The 18,208-nt window shown below is 36.7% G+C and overlaps 1 protein-coding gene across 1 annotated transcript; it reads left to right on the top strand.

Annotated features, from left to right (window-relative positions):
* Window positions 1-923: 923 nt before the first annotated feature.
* On the top strand, window positions 924-6,104 carry nr2f1b (nuclear receptor subfamily 2, group F, member 1b). Its single transcript, XM_084104902.1, has 3 exons — window positions 924-1,767; window positions 2,567-3,094; window positions 5,220-6,104. Exons 1-3 carry the CDS (start codon window positions 1,362-1,364, stop codon window positions 5,492-5,494), a joined length of 1,209 nt encoding a protein of 402 aa, XP_083961028.1. The 5' UTR covers window positions 924-1,361; the 3' UTR covers window positions 5,495-6,104.
* The last annotated feature ends 12,104 nt before the right edge of the window (window positions 6,105-18,208 follow it).

Here is an 18,208-nt window from a genome sequence, read left to right on the forward strand (position 1 = left end):
GTGATTTAGGCACCTGATTTAAGCCTGCACTCAATCACTGAACACGAAAAGTTACTTTGTGATCCCAGTGCAAAAATGCATTTTTCTAAATATATTAAATATTTTTTTTATTGAATTTTAGATGAATTAATAGTTTATCATTAGATTAGTTAATAGTTTAATAGTAAGTTATTTACAGAGCAACTAATAAATAAACAACTAATAGCACAAGAACCCATTAGAATAATTCAAAACAAGATAAAGGTGGCATTCCTGGAAAAATTAAGATACTAATGCTTAGCTGAATCTAGCACATTGTTTTTGTCGTGAGTAGTGACCCTTCTTTTGACCTTTGACCCTGGGCTCTGTCCTTGTCTTTGCTCATTGTATCGCTTTGACCCTTTAACCTGCATCTCCTACAACCTGTTCACAAACATGCCACCAATCATGTGATCCTGCTCCATCCCAAGCCTTGAGGTTCACCAGCAACGCAAAGCAAAACTTTGACCCTTGAACTCACTGAATTATGCATGAGAAGTAGTTGCTGCTGAAAGTGCAATCACTGTTATTAATAATATTCTTGTAATACCTGTTCCTATAAATACCTTGGTTGGTCACATGTAAAAAACAATCAATTATTAAAATTATTAATAAAATATTTCAATTATTATATTATATTATATTATATTATATTATATTATATTATATTATATTATATTATATTATATTATATTATATTATAGATGCACTGTACTGGAAAATACAAACGCATAAAAGGCAAAAAGTGACTTGAAGCATATAATTGCACCCAGTCGTCTTTGGAAGGATGTGAGCTAAATGGCCAATCAAACAGAGCTTTCGAGCTTAAAGGAGCCGCCCACTTCTGTGCTTTAATACTTGATGGGCTCCTTAATACAGACCATTCAATAGACCACCACTGAAGCGCGTAAGACCAAGCAAAGGTGTGGTCATTTGGATCACCATCATGCCAAAGTTGAGTCCGTTCAGCTCTGTTTTTACGGATACTCCAAATAAAGCCGTTTTTAGTTAGAGTAGAATTCTTCCATTCATGCTCATGTCAATCATGCCAACAGAAAGCTGCGCAACGCCGCGTCTTTGCTCCCCTCGGATCTGATTCATTTGGGGTTTCCGATTGTCCCTTTTACGCACCAAGACATCACCAACACGGAGTTCCTTAAATCGGCGTGATTTTTGATGCGCAATCTTCTCTGGCTGGCTGAACTTGTTGGACACATATCTTCAGTCTCCTCGATCGAAGCGCATTCCACATCAATAGGTTCTTCTGCATGGATAAGACACGACCGGCCTTCTTCATCTTGAATAATTCTGGAGAATACGCGTAAAAGGTTCGCAGTCCAGCCATGGCCATGGTGGTGAGCGTGTGGAGAGATCCGCAGGAGGAACTGCCACCGGGGGGATCTCTGGATGAGCCGAGCGGACCGGGGAGAGACCACCCCCAGCACCACCGCTTGAGCGCAGCCGCGCACTCTCCAAACACCGGACTTCCCTCCGCGGAGGATAAAGGGCAGAACTCAGCCCAGAACCAGCAGCACATTGAGTGCGCTGTTTGCGGGGATAAATCCAGCGGGAAGCACTACGGACAGTTCACGTGTGAGGGATGCAAAAGTTTCTTCAAGCGGAGTGTTCGGCGGAACTTAACGTACACGTGCCGTGCCAACAGAAGCTGCCCGGTGGATCAGCACCACAGGAACCAGTGCCAGTACTGCCGCCTGAAGAAATGCCTGAAAGTGGGCATGAGACGCGAAGGTGAGTGTGCACTGGGTTTTGACTTTTGTAGCAGAAAGAAAGAAAGAAAGAAAGAAAGAAAGAAAGAAAGAAAGAAAGAAAGAAAGAAATGATAAAAAATAAAGATATTTAAAAACAATAGCATATGTATTTTTTTATTATCAAACTTTAATTATCAAACATATACCAGCTTGCCTAAAAGCAATACAATTAAAGGATTTGTCTTTGTGCATAAAAATGCCTTATAATCAAAAAGCTTTTTAAAATGATTCTTAATGTAATAGTATAACCTTATTTATAATGCAACTTATGCAAGTAGCAACTCAAGACTATTGAGTTAGCCTGCAATCAATCACTGAGCAGGAAAAGTTACTTTATTGTATCAATATACCACAGATACAATAATACATTTCATATTCTTTATAGTGAAAAACTGCATAAAATATCAGTCTTGTGTTTTCATAGATAGATTGCACTCAGTTAATTGTGTAAACAGTGTTTTAGATAGATAGATAGATAGATAGATAGATAGATAGATAGATAGATAGATAGATAGATAGATAGATAGATAGATAGATAGATAGATAGATAGATAGATAGATAATTTATTTATGATTTAACATCATATCAGCAGCAATGGTTATACTGTAGGCTATTCAATCAACAGTATTTCAATAAAAAAAACATAGATAGATAGATAGATAGATAGATAGATAGATAGATAGATAGATAGATTTCGTTATTCCAATGATTGCAGTGCACATAATATTATATGTTATTTGCATGCACATTTCTTCTCCATCTCCTCCTGTTTTGATAGCGGTTCAGCGAGGAAGAATGCCACCAAACCAGCCGAACCCGAGCCATTACGCGCTGACCAATGGAGACCACCTGAATGGCCAATGCTACCTATCCGGATACATATCCCTTCTGCTTCGGGCCGAACCATATCCAGCCTCACGATATGGAAACCAGTGCATGCAGTCCGGTAACATCATGGGCATAGAGAACATCTGCGAGCTGGCGGCCCGTTTGCTCTTCAGTGCGGTGGAATGGGCAAGGAACATCCCTTTCTTTCCTGACCTTCAAATCACGGATCAGGTGTCTCTCCTCAGACTCACCTGGAGTGAACTTTTTGTTCTGAACGCTGCGCAGTGCTCCATGCCGCTCCATGTGGCTCCTCTCCTCGCCGCCGCTGGACTTCACGCGTCCCCAATGTCCGCGGATCGGGTCGTGGCCTTCATGGATCATATCCGATTCTTCCAGGAGCAGGTGGAGAAGCTGAAGGCCCTGCAGGTGGACTCCGCCGAATACAGCTGTGCCAAAGCAATAGTGCTGTTCACATCAGGTAGGCCCGAATCATTCAAGATCGAGTAAACTTATTGTACACTTTAATGAGCGTGTCTATAAGATAATCCTATTTGTTCCGCGGTGTTTGTTTCAAATAGACTATTAATCTGTCAAAAATTACCATCTGTGCACAATCAGATTAAAGGCGTGTGTAGGTTGTTTAAAAAAAATAAAAATAATATATATATATATATATATATATATATATATATATATATATTAGGCTATTATTTTGAGTATTACTCAATAACCCATGTAGTCTACATGTTGTCATGTTAAACATTAACACAAACATTAAATTATATGTTTGAAAAATTTGCATCTGTAAAGTGTTAATCAACTTTAATGTTTTAGGTTTAAATTATCCTTTTTGGTCCTACAAATATTACATTTAGTCCTTTAAATGTGATCCGATAAATATGAACTGCTTTCATAATTTCATAACTTAGCAAAGTGCTTAATTGAATGGAGCCTTTCATGTTACCCCCCCCCCCCCCCCCCCCCCCAAAAAAAAAACTGATAAAACTTTATTTTATCATTGTTACACGTTACAAGTAGTTAGCAATAGCTATAAATTATGAATACTTACATGCATTTAAACCCTAAACCAAACCCTCATCCTAACCCTAACCCTATAGTTAATAATTATTTCTCAGTACTTAAATATATAATTAAACTGTAATACTGACACCTTGAAATAAAGTGTAACCAAAAGCTGTTTCAAATAGGCTATATATCAATTTTAAACAACCAACAAAGTTCGACTGCAAGTTTTAGGCAGAGTGCGCAAAACATAAGCTCGCGCATGTCTACGGAGGTTACTATAGCAACAGCATACTATAGCTCGAGCACTTTCTGTTTCAGTTAGGATCACATGGGACATGACACATCGAAAAAACAAAGTCGAAAGTAGTCCTAGGTTTACTTTTAATTACCGGCCTGTTATAAATATACACACCACAAATATACCACAAAAAATATTTTGTATTTTGTTTAAAATGTCGCTAGACGATTGACCGAAGGCGCCCGGAAATAATAGGCCTAACGTTATAGTTGGCTACTGACAGAAAAAGTAGACCCTAAGTGACATGCTGATATCAAACTTCCTTAAATATTAACCTTACTGAAAAATACTGAATCGTTAGTGTAATATCCAAAAAAAAAAAAAAGCGTTTGAAAAAAAGTTAATATAGATAGACCTTTAGCCTATATAGACCTTATGCAGAGCAGCGCCATAACAGATGAAAGCAAGGCTGTAAGGGATACATTTACCGTGTTTTTAATGACATTCGCTATAAAAAATAAATAAAAAGAGGGGGAAAAAAGAAAGAAAAGCTGTATAAAGCTCTTATAGATCACTTATCATTTTCCACAGCTCATATTATATGGGGTTTTTTGTTTACTGAAATTTCTCTGAAAGAGATTTTTCTGAGCAATCCAAAAACACATCATATAATAGTAGGCTACACGGAAGAGCTGTCTATACCTCACAGCCTCGCTTTCATTCCCGTTAAACATCAAAAAGGCGCTGCTGTGAATAAGGTCTATATAGGCTGGTTAAATACAGAGTCCTATTCTATAGAAATGGAAAGTGTAGGCTAGGCTACAACATAAAACAGTGTAGGCTATTTCAAATTCGAGGAGTTTCTTATTGTTGTTTTAATTATAGCTATTACTCTCTTTTCAACTTTTTGAAAATACTGCAGCACCAAGTGCTTAATTCGTTTCGGTAATTCATTGCAGCTACCTATAGCCAACATATTTTCTATTTCATCTTATAAATAACAGAAACATTACGAAATTAAACTGAAACATGGCACATTCGTTTAATACATCGAATGCTTTCTTTAAAAGGAAAATAGTTGTATAGTGAATGAATGTAGCCTGTTTGAATGACACAATTCGATTTTCGAACGAATAGACTAAATTAATTCGGTTTAAGAAAATAAAATCATGCAAACACTTTATATATTTCTTGCTGTCTTTTTCTGAACCATTACACACAAACATGTTAAATAACTCCAGAAGTGTGTGCATATTTAGAGTCGCAGTTGTATGTCAGAGATGTTATCCTTCTGAATGATGTGAGTTTATATCTGACTTATATCTGTATTTGTATGCAGATGCGTGCGGCCTTTCAGACGTACCGCATATAGAAGGTCTTCAGGAGAAATCCCAGTGTGCGCTCGAGGAGTACGTGAGGAGCCAGTACCCGAACCAGCCCACTCGCTTCGGCAAGCTTCTGCTGAGACTCCCCGCGCTCCGCATGGTCTCCTCCTCCGTCATAGAACAGATTTTCTTCGTTCGACTAGTGGGTAAAACACCCATCGAGACGCTCATCAGGGATATGCTGCTATCTGGGAGCAGTTTCAACTGGCCCTATATGTCCATTCAATGAGAGCGAGATGAAGATGATGGGCATTTGGTGAGCAAAACGTACTGGATGAAACTGAAATCTCTCTCACTCAGTGTCGATTTATATAGCAATGATATTGTGAAAATGTGAAGATATCTTTACTCTCTTTCTCCTGATCTCTACTTTTAACAGTCAAACATCATATGTGCCATAAAGACTTTACAAAATAACGTTTGATTCATTTCCTCACAGTGTAATTGTCGATATTTTAATGTCTTGATTTAGTTATTTGAACGAGGGGGTAGCGTATGCTTTGATCCAAAATAACAGAAATAAAATCACTATTGGTGTTACCCTAAAAAACCTTCAACAAATACCACGTTTGTTTCGCGGAGACAATGGATTTAACATTTATTTATTTTGCTGTAGGCTATTTATTTTCCTGCTCATCAACTTCCTGTGTCTAAACAATCAACCACAGCACTTACGGTTATGTTTTTCTGAGACTCGACAATAAATGTGATTGATGTATTTTTCAACATTTTTCTCAGTATTAAGTATTACAATTCAAACCCTTAAATGATCAGGGTGGGCGATGTTGGATTTGATGTACGATGGATGAAACATTTGATTAAACAATTTTCATTAATCATTTCGTGCGTAAATGTGCTTTTGTTTTTACTTTTTCTAATAAAGATAGTTTTCATAACTCTGAGAGACAAAGTGATGTTCATTTTCATCACGCTGTGGTCTTGTCATGCTTTAAGCGCTTTAAATGTTTTGAGATCTTTTTTCAGGAACTGTGAACACCAATGCAAAGAAACTAAAACACAAAAGCCCATAAAGGCAGAAGACTGGACTATTAGCAGGTCATTAATATTTACAAAAATATTGATTTATATACAATCATTTAACACGCCGAATGCAACAAAATAGAGTTGTTTCTCATGACAAATATAATGTGAATGTTATTGATCTTCATGCATTTTTAGACGAAAAATACACGTTTGCGCCTTCAGTTGCCTACATTAAATTATAAATAGCCTATATATAAAATAAGTTCGTGCGAAAAGTTAACTTTGAATAGAGTAAGAAATAGAAAATCGCAGTTGAATACCATAGGCTTATAAATACATCAAATGCCGCTTTCTAAAATAGGTAGGCTAACTCGTTTTGATGGTTCTTTAAAGTATGTGCCTGAAACGATATTTTTCCATCTAACCTTGAAAAAGACAGATCGTTTGTCCTGTAAAGGCTCATGTTTATCAGAAATATTCGAATTTTATCTGATCAGTTCACAGACCGATGATACAGGTGAGATGTGTTTTGCAGAGGTGTCAGGAAAGCGCTGTGATCTTATCGCATTAATCAGATCAGGCTTCAAATAAACGAGATTAATTGTAATTGGACTAGTTTGTGCCCTTTCTTATGTGCTGATGTGCCACAGCTATCTCAAATCGCTTGTTTATCTTTTATTTTCCAGAGACAGTTTTGCCATTTATATTTAGCCATGATAATTTATGAATATATTTTATTGTAGGGTGGCCTATATACAATGCACAATAGCTGTGTACTGATATCTAAACTGTTAGCTTGATACAGGCGTTTTTTTCTTCTGACCACCTTGAAATTTATTAAGCATTTTCTTTCAAATGAAAGTTCCAGTCGTGATAATGAAAACATTAAATTAAGTTGAAGCGTGTTTTCATTTAAAAAAAAAAAAATCCATTAGCCTACAACGTTCATTATAAACAATGACAAAATGTCCGTCAATATATCAGAAACAAAAATGTACATTTTGTTGTAGAAATGTAGATTTTTTAAAGAAATTCTTTCCCAAACCAACATGTTTATCCACGAAATAAACTGTCGTCAGGATTTGTAATATAGGCCTATCGATTAAATTTAAACTCATTTATTTATTAGGCCTATCTATCATTCTAATGATAGTATGTAATACGCATGCGCAACAATTGCAAGAAAGAAAATAAAGTCAGTGTACTGAAAATTACCTGAAAGTAACAACCTATTTGGATTTTTATATTGTCCTTTCTTTAAATCAGGCTACAAAAATCCAGTATTTTCAATCAGGCTGTTGGAGTTTATACCTCACAACAATATTTGAACAGCTTAATTTTATTTTTACTTATTTTGTTAACAGATTTAATGTGTGCATGTAATTTAGTGACAAAATTGTCCCCAGAAGTGGGCTAAATCTGACATAACCTCTGCTTGGAGACACCAGTTTTCTTTAAAAATATATATATATTTTAGAAGTGTGAAGTCTGTGCATCTCCCCAGATAACCTGTGTGTGTTCTTCCGTGTGGAGTCTGACAGCCAGAGTCTCTAGTTATTGCGACCGTCTGTGTGAACTCCGTGACCCCGCACCTCTCTCATCATGTGTGGGTCTCCTCCTGAGGTGGATCATGAACTCGTGGCACCTCAGATGAATCGCTGACTCCGTGCCTGGGCTAGCCGTGACCCCGGCGGCGCCTGGGGACCCGTGAGGAGAACTGGAGCTCAGAATAAAGCACAGGCTCATCCACAGGGGGATTCCTGATGGCCACGGCACTTCTTTGTTGGAAGTTAGTATACGTGCTCGGATCAAGGGTACGGCTGTCAGAGGAAACTGTGTCCAAGGAGCTAGTGTGGGAATGCAAACGTGTAGACACTTGTGAGTAGAATAGTGCTAAGAAAGCTGTGGTTTCTGAGTGCAGATGTGATGTCCTGCAAATATGAATAAAAAAGTAGGCTATGTCAGCAAAATTAAAGATCAGATTTAAAGGTCACGGGGCATGTAAATATGGGTCTTCCTGTCATGGGCAGCATTAAAGTCTTATTGGACTTATTTGGATTAGCAACCTGTAAAGACATATAGAGCAGGAATACTAGGAAAGGGGGCTTACGGCACAATCTGGAGACAGGAATGCTGTCTAAATGAATCAAGTTAACAGGACGTCATCCATAGAATCCAGTATGGACAATAGGCTTTCTAGCACAGAAATCGAAGGGAACTCCAAATCCTAGTTTAAGACTTTAATGCAGTCTTTATTGTATTCCTTGGCCTGGCTTCATTAGCTCACTTGCAGAATCCACGTACTATGTCCTAAGTGGATTTTAAGTCGGATGGCAGACTAGATTTACAGCCAACGGACATCTATGAGAATGGCTTTTAAATTCCAATTCAATTCAGATTGGTAGCAAACGGGATGCAGAAGTTGTTGTTTGAATTTAAAGGTGTACTAAAAAGTTGTTCTTTTCTTTAGAAAGAAATTAATATTTTTTTTATTCAAGGACATTAAATTGATTAAAAGTGAGGATAAAGGGGCTTAAAGGCACACTATGCAGTTTCCGTTTTTCTCAAACAGAGTACTTGTGTTTAACGTTACTGTCGTAAATACCACTCACGCAGAGCCGTGTCTGCACTCTTCCGACCGCGCTTTCTTCGTCGACTCTGCCATGATTCACGTCTGAAATGCGTGCTAGTGTCTTCCATAGAGGCTGCTTCATATGTTGTTGATGTGTGTGACGTCGGCAAGTCGTGTTTCTCGCGAGATTTGGCGTGGCGCCACCTCTCAAACTTGCATTACTGGTTTTGCCCTGCTTTGCTATCGGGATGATTCGCCCTCCTACTACTAAGAGTTCGTTTACCATCAAAATGATTTCTAAGCTGTTATAATAAGGTACAAATCTTGCATTGTGTGCCTTTAAATATAACAAAAGATTTCTATTTTAAATAAATGCTGTACTTTTGAACTCTCTATTCATCAAATAATCCTGAAAATAATGTATCGCATGCGGTTTCCATAAAAATATGAAGCAGCACAACTGTTTTCAACATTGATAATAATTAGAAATGTTTCTTAAGCAGCAAATCATCATATTCGAATGATTTCTGAAGGATCATGTGACACTGAAGACTGGAGTAATGATGCTGAAAATTCAGCTTTGCATCACAGGAATACATTGCGGTTTAAAAAAAAAAGTTATTCTGAATTGTAATAACATTTCACAATATTAGCTAGTATGTGGCTAAATTAATTCATACTCTTACTCTTGAATCGAAAAAGAAGCCCATTCTTACATCCCGATCTTAGCAAGCAATCTTTGATCAACAAGGTTAATTTGTCTTTGTCTCTCGGACGATCAGAGATACCTGCTCTTTTGTTGCTCGCTGATTATCAGACATCGTCTCTTCTTCTCCCAGTCAATTATGTCCCGCTGGTGTAATTACAGAGCACTTCACTGTCTGGCCCATTATCAGCCTTTGTTCATTTTTTAACTTGGCCTGAATGCATCTGATACATGTTTTAATTGTCCAAGCGTTCTATTCAAACATAATCTGTTTTACAAGTTACACACATGAACATGGACAGAACTGCCACTGATTTTTCAACGTTGCATAAGAATATAAGAAACATATGATATGCATTTGTTTAAGACATGCAAAAATAGTGTTCTGCAGTTTAAAACGATAATGATAACTGGGTCAGTCCTCATCTGCAGCACATTTGGACTCTGTAACTTAAAAATAAAATGAATATGCTTGCGTTTAATCAAGTATTTCTACAGTATGAAAGTTTCAGAACTCACAGAATTCCATTGATAAGACTTACTGATGCTTGTACTGTTGATTTGCCACCAAAATGATGTCACTTCCTGGAAGATCATAAAGGCTTTTGTTAGTTACCAGATACACAAGAACACACATATTTCATCAAATCCATTGGTAACACTTACTGATACTTGTGCTGTTGCTTTGCCACCAAAATGATGTCACTTCCTGGAAGATGATGTCAAGGCTCTTGTTAAGCGATTTTACAAAAGACTAATCAGCTTAAAACCAAAATGGTGAAATTATTTTAAAAATGTAATATATGATTTCCATCCACACAGAATTCATTAAATCCATTGCTAATTTAGTGATGCTTGTTCTGTTGCTTTGCCATCAAAATGATGTCACTATACCTGGAAGATGACATCATAAAGGCTTTTGTTACTTGGGGTTAAGTCAGGATAATTGGGATGTTTTTCCCCAGTCATCTCAATGGTAAAATGTGTCCCAATTTACCTGCAATTCACCCCTAAGTGATTTTTACAAAAGACTCAACAACTTAAAGGGATAGTTCACCCTAAAACGAAAATTAAGTCATTATTTACTCACCCTGGTGTTGTTCTAATGCCGTATCTCCTTCTTTCTTTTATGGACCACAAGAGACCACAAGAGAATTTAAAAAAAATCCTGCTCGCACTTGTCCATATAATGGCAGTGAATAGTGACCATCATCAAGCTTTTTTTTAAAAAATATGCAAAAGTATCAATGAATGTTCAGATGCGACACGTGCCATATATTCCAAAGACATGCAATCCATACACCTTCTTCCCTGATCTATATATATCTGTTGTGTTCGTCATAACAAAAAGTTATCGCGGTCACATCTGTCAACTCTCATTCTGACTGTTATCAGACAAGGAGATATTTGACTCAGTGAGGAAAGTACAAGGATACTTTTTTGGAATTTCTAGGCGTTTTATGTTTTTGTTAATCTGGATTTCTCAGAACTTGTGTGCTTTTTCTGGGCGAAGCGGAGTGAACTGCGGTGCTAAGAGTCACACAAACGCGTTCACTGAAGACCAGCGGCCAAGTTAAGATTTTAAGACATTCAATTTCGGTTTGTTTTTCACCAAACCCTATCGTATGGGATATACGACACGTGTAGCATCGGACCATTCTGTGTTACTTTTGCATCTTTTTTCAAAAGCTTGATGCTATTCACTGGCATTAGAGACGAGCGCGACATTTGTTTGTTGAAAATTCTCCTTTTGTGATCCATAAAAAAGAAGAAGGGCATACGGCATTAAAACAACGGAGAGCAAATGATTAATTAATTTTCATATTAGGGTGAACTATCCCTTTAAAAACAAAATGGTGAATATAACAAGCTGTAGTCCAGAATCCCCAGTTTAACCCAGTAACGCTTTAACTAAATCACCGGTGTGTGACATGTTGGCATACTAGTAATTAGCGTTGATAGAATGTTCTCTCCTCGGATCTCCCAACTATAGTAATCCTCCTAATGAAGTAAACATGGATTTCCCCGTAATGCCCATCGTCTTGCACAGAACATCGTCCCTAATCCGCTCCAGACGGCCTGATAATGACATGCGTTCCTATGGACCAATCAACCCATGCACAAGAACATTAAGAATGAATTAGCCTCTAGTTACGGTCTCCACAAACCATGTGTGCTGAATATGGTGTCTGCGCAATGTTCTTAACATTAATTCAGCTACATTTTTGGTCATTGAAATCAATGCAGCCCGATTCAACTGCATTGCCTACAAATGTATCAAATATGACACTCCAAAATCAGTGTTTTAAAAGACAGTATACAGTTTAATATTAAGGTAAGTGTATTGATGAGGTCATTGCAGGGTCATGGGATTATCCGCGGCTCTAACACAGTTTTACGCACTGGGGGGCCCACAACTTTTTAGACAACAGCTTGTCGGCAGCCCACTCATTAGTGTCACAAACACGCACACACATGCTCAAACATCCACTCAAACTGACACCAAATAGAAGGTGATGATAGTGACTGTTAAAATAGCACATTTGCTTTTGATTCAATTATAATTCTCAAGCTAAGATGCAATCTGTCCTCATTATCACTTTATATTTAATACATTAATATTACAGTTAAACCCAACACATGACAAATACACTTTCAAACAGTCGAGATATCATTTTAACACCTCCTTTTCTACTTTTCCGACATTAATTAATTCCAAAAACAAAGATCATGACTTTACAATGAAGTTTTCTCCAAACTTTTAAAATGGATCCCCATTCACCTCTCCTGCTTCTCGGCACAGACATGCATTAATCCACTTTCTGCTTCTTTGAAGTCGAATCTCTTTCTAATTAAGGAACCACTGGCCTTCAAAAGACCTCATTCTGGAGTCATGTGGTATCTTCTATGCGACTTGACTGAGAAATACATTAGGAGTGAGGCGATTCTCTTTCTCTCAGAAATAAAAATATGGTTGCAGTGCAACCTCCATGAACAGAAGAATGTCAAAAAAGGAGGAATTAACAATGAGGAGACATTGACGCATCTCAAGAGTCAACATCCCTGACGACTGAGAAACTACATTACACCTAGAAGTTGATGCAATTAATATTCAATACTATTAAAGTAAAAAAAAAAAAAATACAATTCAACAATAATGCATTACATTGCAAGTAACACTTTGACATTGTTTACTAAAGAACTAAACAGTTCTTAGTAGAACTTATGCATTCCACTCATCCGTATTCCTCAAATGCCAATGTTTGGAAGTCTGCAGAATAACTTCTGCGGGGTATTATGGAGTCTGCTCTCTGAATGAACCTGCGCTGTCTGTTCACCCTCCAGGCTCTCTGAAATGGATTCTGTATGTCTGAACCAGTCGTGCCACGTGCTTGTCCTTGGTATAAAAGAGAAGAGGGAGATTTTTTTCCCTTCAACACAGAGAGGTTATTATCAGAGCTTGTGCTGTTAATAGATCCGACAAACACCCACAGACTGATCCGCTTCATTTGCCGCTTGCCTTTTTGACGCATCAGAAATGAAATATAATGAGATTTGATATGCGTTCTGGTACATCTGTCATGCAGGTATGACATTGATGTAACTCTAAGTGGAATATTTTATTGCTCAGTGGAGTTTCATTTAAAGTCAACATTATTTACTTGCATAAAGTCAGCATGAAATCAAAATAGACAATTCTTGTTTCCTTTTAAAATATTAGAATATTGCAGTATTTAATATAAATGACATCATTCGTTTTCAAAAATGTCCTCGTAATCTTTATTCAAAAAATCTTTCCCTCCTATTGCAGCGACATCTATTTTTATCTCTGATGATGTGTTTACTGGCGTGAGGGCGGGGCAACCTGTCACTCAAATGAGATCCACCAATACCAAACCACAACCATGCAATCAATTACTGATGGACAAAAGAAAATCCTGCCCTACATTTTCTTGTTCGAGAAGCCGTTTCACTCAGATATACATCACAACAGGGAAGAAAAGGCAGTCACAACATCCGACTTTAAAGCACATTCTTGTGCTTATTGTGAACGATGCATGTTGTTCAAAAGGAAAATAAATGACGGTAAGGCATTAAAGCGATCTCAGCTATGATTTTTCCTGAGGCTTTGTATCTGAACGAGCTAAATGAAGAGTGGTGTTGTGTGTGAGCTGTCAGAGCTGAACTCCGTGTGCCAGTGTCTGGGGGAGCAGCAGCAGGATTCATCACACAGAGGTGAGCGGCCCAGCCGGATCCGCGGATCACTGCCAGAGGGAAACTTTGCCCTGGGCGATGCAAATGAAAGGCCCTCCAACAGATCACACATGAAGGAGACAATGAAGTCATGAGGTGTGACTGTGTGTGTGTGTGTGTATGTGTCAATCCACAAAAGACTTTGCAACACAAAACACAGTGCATTTTTATGTCTGACAGGACGTTTCAATTCATTCAAGGGGAATTTAAGAATATTTATCATTTTAAAAAGGATCGTTTTACTATTGAAATATATTAGTATAATAAAAATACTTACTATTAAATTAAATAATTAGGTATTACTGGTTTGCTAAGACAAGCATCCCTATTATTAATACCTCTATATCATATACTTACTGTCATATCTATTATATCTATTCATATTAACCATAACTATAGCGATAACTATATTAGCATCCACACCAGAGCTGCAGTTTTGTCGTCTGTCGCTTTAAACGCTCGAGCTCTTTACAGCAGGATGGATTCTGATTGGCTGTCAATGTTTTTATCATTCGTCAGCTGGAAAAATAATCGTTCCGAAATTGATTCCAATGATATCGTTTTTCTGTCGTTATCGTTATAGTTGTGGTGTGGACTTCACTGTTCTCAATTAGAATGATTATTAAAACTTTTAACAATTGTTAATTGTTATAGTTATCGTCTTTGGTGTGAATAAGCCTCAAGTGTTAAAAGTTTGCATGCAGCTCATCCTACACCGTTTGTGCTCAATTTGCTTGTCTGTTAAGCTTCTTTTTGGACTTACAGTTTTCGAGTGGTGGATGATAAAACGGGTGAAAAGCAACAACTTATAAACAACCTATAAAACCCCAGCAACCATCTAGAACACCCTAGCAACCCCTTGGAGATCCATAGCAACCATCTAGAACACCCTAGCAACCCCTTGGAGATCCATAGCAACCATCTAAAACACCCTAGAAACCACCTGGAGCACCCTATAAAGCACTCATACTGTAGCAGCAAAGAAAGAGCAAATACTGAACATTTTCGAGCACACTCCAACATTGCATGTGCAAGGAAAGGACAACTAATTTTTTCTTCAGAAAATGTTTAAGCTTAATTGTGTCATTTCTGCACCACTACTGCCACCGAATGGAATTGCAAAAATAATAATTGCTTTCAAACAGGTTTCTCAAACTCACACAATTGGTTGAAAAATGTCGAGATGCTTAAAAACAGCAATGTTCCACAGTCACAGTATTATTTGCATGGGAATTTCATGAGAATCAACCTATAAATGTCTTAGTTATAGTTTTCTCTGCATATTTAACGCAGATAGAAGAAAGTGTTGGATTAAAACTAAAGTACAAAAATGAATTGATGACTTTTATTCTTCTTTCAAAAATGTGAAGTTCTTGAAAACATTTTAGTGAGTAACAAAAAGTGGAGACTAGACCACCGAAAGTTAAATCAAATCATCATATATCACCATTCATACACACATTCCATCATCATCCGAATACATATTCTAGCAGGTTCACACACACACATGCGCCTTTAAAATAATGTCCTGAAGGACCACCTGTTGTCCATTATTGTGAAATATTTCTAAGGCATGAATCATAAGGGTGAGTAATTAATCACGAGCTGTCAGAACGGAGCGCAGGGGTCTCGTGGGAGGGTGAAGAGTCACATATGGGCAGATGGAGGTCAGAGTCACACCGCACACGCCATCGACAGGTTAACATGAGAGAGAGAGAGCGAGAGAGCAAGTGTGAAGACAAAAGTAAAAACAGATGAGATGAGAAATATGAGGGGAGGTTATTGGAAATAACCCCCTATATTATCTTTAGTAGTTTATATCTATCTATCTATCTATCTATCTATCTATCTATCTATCTATCTATCTATCTATCTATCTATCTATCTATCTATCTATCTATCTATCTATCTATCTATCCATCCATCCATCTATCTATCTATCCATCCATCCATCTATCTATCCATCCATCCATCCATCCATCCATCAGCATGTTAGTGCAGTTCACTATCTGAATTTAGAAAATGAAATGGACAGACATTTTTAGCACCACTAAATGATAGTACAAAAATCAACACTTAAAAATATTGAATGGTTTCATTCATAGATAAAGGATATATCTTAATCTCTACATTTAATTAAATGCTGTATTATACTAATATCAGTCACTGTGTAGATAGCTGCAAAATGTAGATTGATCATGAAATGTAACTATTAGAAAACAGTTAGTTTTTAAGTTGTCAAAAAGTTTGTTAGTTTATGGTTATGATTATGACATTAAATCCATTATTATTAGAGAATATTCTGTAGGCTATACATATATGTTTTGGTATATATAATATATATAAATAAATTTGGTCTTGGGAGAAATTGATAAGTAATGTTTCGAATTTTGATTGTAGATATTTCATCGCAAATTTAAGTTAGAGACTTTATGAGATTATTGGAGCCTTTTTTTCTTGAGAGAAAAATGTGCGAGGGAAGAGATATTAATTGACTGATACATTTTATCTTTTGCTACATGAATTCCTACACCAAAACAGCATCCACAAAATTCAGCAAACAAACATGAAACAAAAGCATGTGGTTTTTCAGTGCTGTTCCAGTCCCAGTAGTATCTGATACAGATAGCTCAGCTGAATAACACGTTTGAAGGTTTTTGAGATCGTCACAGAGCCTGAAGCAAGCGTGATGATCCTTCACTCCTCAGTAAACTCAAGGCAAATTTCACATATCTTTCTTATTTGATATGCAATATCTCAGGAAGGAAATAAGGTAGGAGGAAAATATTTTTTTGGTGAAGTTCTGCTACTCTTTTTAATCGTGTGAATCTGCTGTAAATAATAATTGGCCATCATTTCCATTATCTGTGCATGTTTCATGAAGTTACAAGCAAAAAACGCCACATGAATGCTATTTTTGTATACAAGGCTCTATGAGTCTCATGTGTATGACTCCATGAGGAATATATTTAAGTGATGGATTATGTTGAGTTTGGGCTGGTTTTAATCGGGATTTTCCACGATCTATGCATGTTTCATAAAGTTATGAGTGAAAACAACATGTGAAAGCTAGCCTACCTTTTTTTAGCTACATCTGTTGGGTTTTATTTGCGTTATAACTCCATGAGGAATACATTTAGATATAAGTGATGAATTATGGTAAGTTTGGGCTCTATTTAATCATGCTGTAAACAATGATGTACTATTTTCCACAATCTGATCATTTTTTATGAAGTTACATACAAAAACGTGACATAAATGCTGCATCTGTTATATGGGTCTTGCAGGGCTTCACGTACAAAAACTCGCTCAAGTTTAGTCAAAGCCCAAAACAATTATGTTTGTTGTTTTCTACTCCACGATACCTTTAAAATGACATATGACACATGACTATCTGAGCTGATAGTAGGTATTGAGGTATCATTCATGTCTGTATCAAAAAACTATAATAATAAAAAAGTAGTGTTACCCTTAACAAACACCATTAATGATACACTTCAAATGGTTGTCTATCCTGCAATAATTCCCTATTAAGAACTATCAAAATAATAGTAAGAGTTGAAATAAATCCGTTCCAAATCTGTAACATGGTCTGGTTCACTCATAAAGATGTGCATGCCATGCAGCAATTTGCCCCAGAATGCGACAGCATTTCATACGTCTGAACCTCCAAATGACCCACTTAAAGTAGCACTGATGCCATTAATACTTTCTCAGGTCATGGCACCTTAGGATATTCAAATCAAAACACTCAAAGAGAAAGAAAGAGAGCGAGAAAAGGAAAGAAATCTTGTGTGTCTCTCAGGAATGCCCTCTATATTAAATTTATAATAGAGTCGACTGCCATTGGCTATATCTAAAACATGCTAATTTTCCTGCAAACCCCAATATCCATGGGAAAACACTTTTCTCCCAATAGACAAATCCAGCCTTAAATAGGAAAAAGAATCTTAAGTTTTAGTTTAAATCGACGCACGGTTTAGCATGGATTTTTTTTATTATAATTGATTAAAGCACAAAAACAAATCGACTCATAAAGTAAATGATAAATCTCATGAAAATACCTCCAAGTCACATTTCACATTTAAATCCAAAAAAAATAAAAAAAATAAAATGCATTAGTCACACAGTGTGAAAAAATTAGTCATGTATAGGAAAAAAAAGATGCATCAAGATTGGGGTGATTAATTGACATGAAAATAATGCAAAAATTCGAAATAATCTTGGCTTAAATAAAGGCTTTATTTTTATGTAAAATATAATTTCTTATTAGTGAAATATGAGCTGGGCATGTGCTGACAGGTTTCACCAATGTTTTTGATTTAAAAATCTATATGAACAAGAAAATAATCTTAAAGTTAACATGTAAAGATTTTGTTTTTTATTTAAAAAAAATTTAGATATGACTAGAAACCAAGATCAAAAAC

Source organism: Abramis brama, assembly GCF_963993115.1.
Source record: "Abramis brama genome assembly, chromosome: 25".
Taxonomy (NCBI): Eukaryota; Metazoa; Chordata; class Actinopteri; order Cypriniformes; family Leuciscidae; genus Abramis; species Abramis brama.

What these genes read in the sequence shown, in the direction of transcription:
- nr2f1b (XM_084104902.1), top strand. Translation starts at nt 1,362, where the DNA reads ATGGCCATGGTGGTGAGCGTGTGGAGAGATCCGCAGGAGGAACTGCCA. An exon ending in AGTGGGCATGAGACGCGAAG is followed by an intron (nt 1,768 to 2,566) that starts GTGAGTGTGCAC and finishes CTGTTTTGATAG; the next exon opens with CGGTTCAGCGAGGAAGAATG. An exon ending in AATAGTGCTGTTCACATCAG is followed by an intron (nt 3,095 to 5,219) that starts GTAGGCCCGAAT and finishes ATTTGTATGCAG; the next exon opens with ATGCGTGCGGCCTTTCAGAC.